Source organism: Oncorhynchus tshawytscha, linkage group LG04 (assembly GCF_018296145.1).
Source record: "Oncorhynchus tshawytscha isolate Ot180627B linkage group LG04, Otsh_v2.0, whole genome shotgun sequence".
NCBI lineage: Eukaryota > Metazoa > Chordata > Actinopteri > Salmoniformes > Salmonidae > Oncorhynchus > Oncorhynchus tshawytscha.
The window spans coordinates 3,116,504-3,126,146 of NC_056432.1; the positions used below are offsets into that span (position 1 = coordinate 3,116,504).

The 9,643-nt window shown below is 39.4% G+C and overlaps 1 protein-coding gene across 4 annotated transcripts; it reads left to right on the forward strand.

Moving 5' to 3' along the window:
* The first annotated feature begins 949 nt into the window (after nt 1–949).
* Nucleotides 950–9,125, forward strand: LOC112237599 (insulin gene enhancer protein isl-1). Of its 4 annotated transcripts, none has more exons than XM_042320228.1 (6): nt 950–1,281; nt 1,855–2,044; nt 3,009–3,268; nt 5,701–5,984; nt 6,436–6,624; nt 7,770–9,125. In XM_042320228.1, exons 1-6 carry the CDS (start codon nt 1,254–1,256, stop codon nt 7,884–7,886), a joined length of 1,068 nt encoding a protein of 355 aa, XP_042176162.1. In that variant the 5' UTR covers nt 950–1,253; the 3' UTR covers nt 7,887–9,125. The 4 variants fall into 4 exon arrangements, with proteins under 4 accessions (XP_042176162.1, XP_042176161.1, XP_042176164.1 ...); XM_042320227.1 differs by having other exon boundaries at nt 953–1,281; nt 5,698–5,984; XM_042320230.1 differs by having other exon boundaries at nt 954–1,281; nt 6,457–6,624.
* Nucleotides 9,126–9,643: the final 518 nt, after the last annotated feature.

Consider the following 9,643-nt stretch of genomic DNA (forward strand, 5'->3'; position numbering starts at 1 on the left):
TGGTTATATCATTTCAATATTGGTTCATAATGTGAGTAATTCGGTTCCGTTTTCAACAAACAAAATATTCAATTAAATGTAAAGATATAGCCTTGTAGATATAGTAGATGACCACAACCACAATGTGATGGAGAACAACGTTTTTTTAATTATAATAATATGTTTTTAAATAACCTTTACTTAAGTCAGTTAATAACCTTTACTTAATTAAAATGACATGGTTAATTGCCTGATTCAGGGGTAGAACGACAGATTTTTTACCAGTTCGGGGATTTGATCCAGCAACCTTTCGGTTATTGGCCCAATGCTCTAAGTACGAGGCTGCCCTGCCGACCCAGATGTTTAACCAGATAATGTATATTATACATCCTTGCATGCTACGTTGATTCCCTCTCCAAAAGAAATAACGTAAATCGTTACAGGCCTATATAAAATGGCATGCCCAAATATAAACAACATAGCTACTCTGGACTGCATGTAGGCTGTAACCATCGAGAAATATGCGGGAGGCTCGTAGCCTATGGCTTTGTTGAATTGTGTTTGTAGACTCGAAAATGCAAATTCATCATTTAATATCAATGACAACGTAGAAAAAAACCTTGTTCGGTGGAGTATAGACTGATCAAGAATAGCACCCGAGAGGGGGTAGTTGGACTGATCCAGAATAGGAGCCGGGTGGGGAGGGTAGTTGGACTGATCCAGAATAGGAGCCGGGTAGGTTGGGTAGTTTGACTGATCCAGAATAGGAGCCGGGTGGGGGGGTAGTTGGACGGATCCAGAATAGGAGCCGGGTGGGGGTTAGTTGGATTGAAGTATATGTGATCCAGAAAATGAGATGGGAAGGCATGTACTTGGACTGGGCTAACAGCAACAGCTGCTCCTTTCTTCATAACCAATCAGCATCCCATAAAGATGACGTTTCGGTGTCCTACGTCAGCCCGATGGCGATAGAGTAGAGTTGGCGCAAGGGAGTTTGAGTGGGAGATAGAGACTAGCGCGCCCCATCACAACACAGGGACCAGGCACCGGAGAACAGACCTTCTCACACCCCCGCCCTCTCCACCGACTAACACAGCTACTCTGCGGCGGAACAAGTCCGGCTGCAACACCCGGTTAACAATCAGCCAGCACCGGTCAGTACACAGGCGACTGCTCTATACCCGCAGTCTGGAGGAAAAAACGAAAAACAAACAGCTTCAAAACTGTTGCACCACGTTTTAAAAGTGGACCTTACGCCGCCGTACTTCTTGGACATGGGCGATATGGGGGATCCACCGAAAAGTGAGTGGAGCTGGTTTGGCTCGGGATGCCATTCAAATCAAGTGTCTATTCTATTATATTCTGAGTGATGGAAAACGGAGGCTAAATTAGATTCATTTCTACGTCGATTTGTTTTCTTTGCAGTTTGTCAGTTTGTGCAAAGTTTATTGTCGTAGCAGGTCCCATTTAATGAAACGTTTCCACCCGAATTGTCTTTACAATTCCGATATCAAGGCTACACCATTTCAATGCCTGTAAAGTTACTTTAGATCATTGAATAGCAGCGCGCATTAAAACTAGTCTATAGACCAATCATAAATAATGTTATTATCGTTAATAACCAACGTGTATTATATATAATAAATTAAAACAAATCAGTAATTAATATTATTATTATATTATTATTATTAATATGGTTGTTGTTGACATGGTCGATTATAGTATTTTTCCCTTGTTGAATAGATGCTTGTTCTCAACAGCAAATGTAGAACCCCTTCCTGACGACATTACTATGGGACTTTCATTATACTCAATATAATCTTTAGAATCTCCTAATTTATATTATAATATTTTTCTCCTGACTTTGTTCTCCAGAAAAGCGGCTCATATCGTTGTGTGTCGGCTGTGGGAACCAGATCCACGACCAGTACATTCTGCGGGTCTCTCCGGACCTCGAATGGCACGCTGCCTGTTTGAAGTGTGCAGAGTGTAATCAGTATCTGGACGAGTCTTGTACCTGCTTTGTCCGAGACGGGAAAACCTACTGTAAAAGGGACTATGTTAGGTAAGAGCTGTTTGATATGAATATCATAGTTGTTGAAAAGCATTGTTTATTATTGATTGACTGGTTGACACATTCACGTATTAACTGTCTATCGTATCATAACATACATGGTTATACATGGGACGCGAACATTTATTTGCAAACATATTTCAATGCTCGGGAAAACTATATTTTAAAGTAGGTAATATTTACATATTCTACTATTAAAAATATATATTTTATATTTTCAGACTACATGAGGTTAAAATTGATGATTAGCATAATTGCAATGAACTGTTTATTATATTGTCTTTATAATCATACACACATAATCACAGCAATAGACCACAACTGGGGTTTCTATTGAAAAATAAACAGATATATTGTTGAAACCACATCAGGACTGACACAGTTTTGACAGAACATGAGGCTACATGTTGACCACGTTTGCATATGCAATACAAACATATTACAAACATATTACCAACATATTATTTAATGTAGCCTTACAGCAATATTTTGCAGCATTGATGACCATAAAGTGAGTCAATAGATCGATTTTAATAACATATAATTGGCCAAATACATTGGACCTACAACTAGTCTACAATTGAATTTAGATTTTTTTAAATGATTTGTAGAGTTATCGCCTGTGATAAAAATAATAATGATATTATGAGTCTTCTAGGAATATTTAGAGTTATACTAGGTCTATATCTCTACGCTCATGATATTGGTTCCATTCTTCTCTGTTTCTACAGAATAGGTCTGTGCTTTGTTTTTACTAATGTACTATTTTAAAACGGGTTTCAAGTCATCTCATGTGGTATAAAGATAACTAAATATTAAGGCCTAACAATCCTGCTTCTGCTTGTCCTATTATGTCTGGTGTCCAGCCACAGCATTAGCCTAACAGTGGGCCTTGGTGCCTTGTGACACTGTTAGCTGACTCTAACCGGTCACCCAATCTCTCCTAACCCTCTAGGTTATACGGGATAAAGTGCGCTAAATGCAACATCGGTTTCAGCAAGAATGACTTCGTGATGAGAGCGCGCTCCAAGGTGTACCATATCGAGTGTTTTCGGTGTGTGGCCTGCAGCCGACAGCTCATCCCGGGGGACGAGTTCGCTCTGAGGGAGGATGGCTTGTTCTGCCGGGCCGACCATGACGTTGTGGAGCGGGCAACAATGGGCGTCGGAGACCCCCTCAGCCCCCTCCACCCGGCCAGACCTTTACAAATGGCAGGTAGGTTAACAATTTATATCAATGGCAGTGGTGTTTTTTTTTTTGGTTGTTGCTTTTAGTTGGCTTGTATATGTGTTGTTGGTGTTTGGCAATTAGATTGATGTTGTATTAGTTGAAAAGTTTGTTTTCAGGCAACGGGCATTGGAATATATGTGAATAGGGGCTGTTGATTTGGAGCACATAAAGACACAGATGAATGTATAGCATCGTCGATACAAACGTTTTTTAATTGGCCTACGTTTTCCAATGTCCGTAACACAATACCAACAAATATAAACAGATACCACGAAACGTTTCATTGGAGTATCTTGCCGTGATGTACCGAGTTTATTTCAACAGTAAGGGCTGCGTTTCAATGAAAACGTGTAGCTCTAAATGCATTCTGGAATCATCTGAATATGATATGCGCATCTATTGGCTAATATAGTTGTTTATTATATGTCATGAATATAGCCTACATTACCATTGGCTAATATAGTTGTTTATGTCATGAATATAGCCTACGTTACCATTGGCTAATATAGTTGTTTATATGTCATGAATATAGCCTACGTTACCATTGGCTAATATAGTTGTTTATATGTCATGAATATAGCCTACGTTACCATTGGCTAATATAGTTGTTTATATGTCATGAATATAGCCTACATTACCATTGGCTAATATAGTTGTTTATGTCATGAATATAGCCTACATTACCATTGGCTAATATAGTTGTTTATGTCATGAATATAGCCTACGTTACCATTGGCTAATATAGTTGTTTATATGTCATGAATACAGCCTACATTACCATTGGCTAATATAGTTGTTTATATGTCATGAATATATATAGCCTATATTACAATTGATTAATATAGTTGTATATATATATATGTCATGAATATATATAGCCTACATTTCTATTGGCTAATATAGTTGTATATATGTCATGAATATATATATATATATATATATAGCCTACATTACTTGATATAATAAGCAGCGCGACGTTATTGTGAATCACAAATGAGGATTGTATGTATTTGATTATTATTGGGTCAATGGTGTGGTGTATGTCACTTATGAAATCATTCGCATTTGCGAGTGCTCTTTGTCAAGGTATCTCACAAGAGGGAGAATATCCGAGCAACGTCTTTCTTTACATAGTTATAGCTGAATTATGAGGCCCTCCTAGGAATTCAGATATAAATGGTGTTTGTTTGTTTGACTTAAAAAATAACAGTCGGTAGTTTACTTTATATAAAGATGAAATGATACATTCTGTTTGTGCTGAAGTTTAGGGGCCTACAGTCTAGATTAAATGTAACGTGTCACAATAATGATGTATTATTGTATTATGTGGTTTTTGGGTGAATTATACAAGCCAGTTTGTTGGCCACGCACTTCAAATTGTCGGAATATACTATTTCCTCAGACTGCATACATGTTAGGCCTATGTGTAACCGATAGTCGCAGTTAGTGCTGAGGTTATAACCGGATTGGAAAACATACTACATAACCGGAAGCTCGGTCAGATGGCCACAGCAATATTTTGACGAGACTTCGTTCCTAATGAATTATTAAATCAAAAGGTATCGCACCAATCTAGTGAGAACCCTTTTCGACTTCATGTATCTATAAAAAATAAAAATAAACTACGTATTTGACAGTCCACTCTTTCACATTTCCTGCGCCATGGTCCACGTTTAACGCAGAAAATATTGACCCCCTTTTCCAATAGAGGTAATTTAGACATATATGCTAAAAGTGACAAGAACGCACTTTCACTAATAGTAAAAAAATTAAATGAATGATATATAGGCTAATATCAAAGTATATCAAAGTATATCCATGCGTAATAAGGTAATGATGTTAGGTGTTCATTCAAAACCCCAGTGGTAGGCTATCTCTATAAGCTACAATACATGACAATGCTCTTTCTCTGTTGTGGATTTTAATTTAATTTTAGACAGTATTAAATGGGAAAGGGGGATACCTAATCAGTTGTACAACGGAATGCCTTCAACTGAAATGTGTCTTCCGCATTTAACCCAACCCCTCTGAATCAGAGAGGTGCCGGGGGCTGCCATAATCGACAGCCACTTTTTCCACGCCCGGGGCGTGCTCAGGGTAGAAAATGTAGGCCTAATAGAAGTTTGGACAGCTGAAATGTGAACAGCAGTGATAATGATAGGTCAAGGATGGGGTTGGTTGATAGCTGTAGTAATAACATATTACCATAAGACCCGGATAACATCACGCTGAATGGATACTCCATACTAGGCGTCGTTTTGTAGGCTACCATGAGTTACTCTACTGGTATACTTTTGAGAGTGTACGTTTTTGTAATCTCAATTTTGGTATACAGCGGTGTCTTTATATACCCATGATGTTGAAGTGCCGATAAATAATATTTATTCTGTATTTCCTCCTTTCTTTCTCAACAGCAGAACCAATATCAGCCAGACAGCCCGTGCTTCGACCGCACGTCCACAAACAACCGGAGAAGACCACACGCGTACGGACAGTTCTTAACGAAAAGCAACTCCACACGTTGCGGACCTGCTACAACGCAAACCCCCGACCCGACGCTCTGATGAAGGAGCAGCTAGTCGAGATGACCGGTCTCAGTCCCCGAGTCATCCGGGTCTGGTTCCAAAACAAGCGTTGCAAGGACAAGAAGAGGAGTATTCTGATGAAACAGTTACAGCAACATCAGCCCGACGACAAAACGGTGAGAACCCTGTCTGGTCTTTATTTATATAAAGGATTCAAAACAGTGGTGTTCTTATCGGTCCAAACGCTGGTAGCTGTTGTAACTGTTCCATTATAATACTTCTATTCTTGTCTGGTCATTTTGTTTTCATGAAATAATTGAGGGGAAAATAGAAACGGAGAAATGGTCGTATACGTCTGCCTATGGATGGATGCGTGAGATATATCCACATGCAGGCGTATAACTTGTCCCTTTTTTTTCACACACACACACACACACACACACACACACACACACACACACACACACACACACACACACACACACACACACACACACACACACACACACACACACACACACACACACACACAGCACAAACATTTCCATCATATTCTAAATAGCTAATGTTGTTGTTGTTGTTGGGTCAATGTTGACGTGCTAATTTTAAACTTTATATGACGATCAGTTTCTCTGGGACTATCTGCAGAATATCCAGGGAATGACCGGCACACCGATGGTGGCGGCCAGCCCGGAGAGACACGACGGTGGTTTGCAGGCTAACCCAGTGGAGGTGCAGAGTTACCAGCCGCCTTGGAAGGTCCTCAGTGACTTCGCGTTGCAGAGTGACATGGATCAACCCGCGTTTCAACAACTGGTGAGTCCAGTTAGAGGCTGTACTATAACACAACTAGTGAGTCCAGTTAGAGGCTGTACTATAACACAACTAGTGAGTCCAGTTAGAGGCTGTACTATAACACAACTAGTGAGTCCAGTTAGAGGGTGTACTATAACACAACTAGTGAGTCCAGTTAGAGGCTGTACTATAACACAACTAGTGAGTCCAGTTAGAGGCTGTACTATAACACAACTAGTGAGTCCAGTTAGAGGCTGTACTATAACACAACTGGTGAGTCCAGTTAGAGGCTGTACTATAACACAACTGGTGAGTCCAGTTAGAGGCTGTACTATAACACAACTAGTGAGTCCAGTTAGAGGCTGTACTATAACACAACTGGTGAGTCCAGTTAGAGGCTGTACTATAACACAACTAGTGAGTCCAGTTAGAGGCTGTACTATAACACAACTAGTGAGTCCAGTTAGAGGCTGTACTATAACACAACTAGTGAGTCCAGTTAGAGGCTGTACTATAACACAACTAGTGAGTCCAGTTAGAGGCTGTACTATAACACAACTAGTGAGTCCAGTTAGAGGCTGTACTATAACACAACTAGTGAGTCCAGTTAGAGGCTGTACTATAACACAACTAGTGAGTCCAGTTAGAGGGTGTACTATAACACAACTAGTGAGTCCAGTTAGAGGCTGTACTATAACACAACTAGTGAGTCCAGTTAGAGGCTGTACTATAACACAACTAGTGAGTCCAGTTAGAGGGTGTACTATAACACAACTAGTGAGTCCAGTTAGAGGCTGTACTATAACACAACTAGTGAGTCTAGTTAGAGGCTGTACTATAACACAACTAGTGAGTCCAGTTAGAGGCTGTACTATAACACAACTGGTGAGTCCAGTTAGAGGCTGTACTATATTACTAAACTGTCTGTCTGGTAGACAGTGTGAACGAAATCACGAATAACGATTAGATTAACATTAGAGTAAAGGTTAGGTTATAGTCATTTTAAATTTATAATATTTTATATTATTTTCTGTAATTTAGGCTATTAATATGGGTCGTATTGAGTTCGATATGTGGATTTATTCTATTGTATTGTCTAAAATATTTTAATTAATATGTTGAATAATGTAATCTTATATATTACATTGTTCCTTTGTTTTGTTCAGGTCCATTTTTCGGAGGGAGGACCTGGTTCCAACTCGACAGGGAGCGAAGTCGCCTCGATGTCATCCCAACTTCCAGACACACCCAACAGCATGGTCTCGAGCCCTATAGAGGCGTAGGGCCTTGAGGACCGACTGTAGACTACGTTAGACTATTGTCATATTTCTGACTGATGATGAAGTGATGCTAGTTGGACAAAGGGGCGGACTGACTGAAAACTGAAAGAAAAATAATAATAACTCGGGGTTGAAAGAAACAAAATGTCACTCAATCTCTTGTTGATTTCATTCGAACTGAGAGATTAAAGAGAATCCTCCTCCCGCAACTGCACGAAGCCTCTTTAACGACGAAACAACCCCTTGGTTGTAGTTTTACACTGTGAAGACAATCATGGATTATTACCCCACCTAGATCTGTCCATATGTCCGTCATACGTCCGTCTGTCCACCCGCCGCAAAACAACCCTGGAGAAGAGGAAAGGAGAGGACAATGGAGCAGTCTATGGGCTCTATTCAATCTGTGTTGCTGAAGCGTTACATATTGCGCGATAGACATTTAAAGCTAATTTCCTATTTAGCTGACATTATACAGCGATTAACATGAATGCAGTCTCCGCTAACGCGGGGGGAACATTGCCTCTTTCAGTCACGCTGCAACGCTGAACCTCAGCTATACGGTTTGAATAGAGCCCTAGAAGAAGTGTGTGTTTCCAGGAGCCGCGGAGAGAGCGCATCTGCCTGCACCATAAAGTGTCTGCGACTCATGCGTAGCGAGATCTGTAGATCTCACTACGTCAACCATGACTGGTGCTGCCCGTTGGAAACTCCTGGTAACAGTTTGACAAAAACAATTTATAATACTACACCACACATACACTCCTGGACCAACGGACCTCTAGGAAAAATATGAACTTTAATATTGCAGATGAAATCTGGTTCTACATTTGCACATTGTTGTGCATAATGTTTGAATATACAAACAAATGACTGGCTATTCTGTTTCTCTAAAATAACTTGACCTGAGATTCGCCTCCTGATAAGATGCCGTTTGGAGGGGATTGCAAATATTGCTATTCAATTATTTTGTTATTATCTCCTTGATAAAGCCCAAGTAAGGCCTACTTAAGCATTGCAACAAGGTATACCTCTATTTTGCCACAAGCTACGTGGGACTTTTACGTGTGAGTTTGTGTCCATTCAAGAATATGTTTCTTTTCTTTCCCAAAGATGTGTATAAGTTATAATGACCTTTTTTTTTTCGTTTGTTCCTGTTAAACAAAATTATTTATTATTTATTGTTGAAAGACTTGCCACTTTTTTTGTGTAACTTTCTTTACTGAAGTAAAAAAAGAAAAACGATTGTACCGTGGTCTCCGATTTATCTATCCTAATTGTATGCGTCCTGTCCCTTTCTATATATTACTAATAAAACAAGGCCATGTGTAGAAATGTATCTTCAGGATTATTTCACTAATAGTATGCATCTATCTTTGTCTTCGGGCTGAATTCATCCTGTTATTTTACACCTCCTTAGGACTATATTGCAATGTTCCGTGTTTACTTTGACTCGGTTAAAAATAACATTTGTGATAGCAGTTACTGAACAATACGACCTCTATAATATAGTCTGCATCACTCTTGGTCTTCGTTCTGCAATCATCCCATCATTTTACACCTGTTTTTGGCCTAGTTATTTCATATATATATATATATATATACTATGATTAGAAGTATACTCGGTTTAGATGGAATGTATGAATGGCATTTAAAAACAGCATGAACTTTTATAACAACATTCTATATAGACTACTGCGTGTTGGCTCAATGCTTCGATGATGTATGATAAAATTCCATGACAGAGCAGACGAAATGCAAGC

Bases quoted from the DNA above. Each gene is read 5' to 3' on its own strand.
- LOC112237599 (XM_042320227.1), top strand. From the start codon at position 1,254: ATGGGCGATATGGGGGATCCACCGAAAA. The intron at 5,985-6,435 runs GTGAGAACCCTG...TATGACGATCAG, and splicing joins ATCAGCCCGACGACAAAACG to TTTCTCTGGGACTATCTGCA. The intron at 6,625-7,769 runs GTGAGTCCAGTT...TGTTTTGTTCAG, and splicing joins AACCCGCGTTTCAACAACTG to GTCCATTTTTCGGAGGGAGG.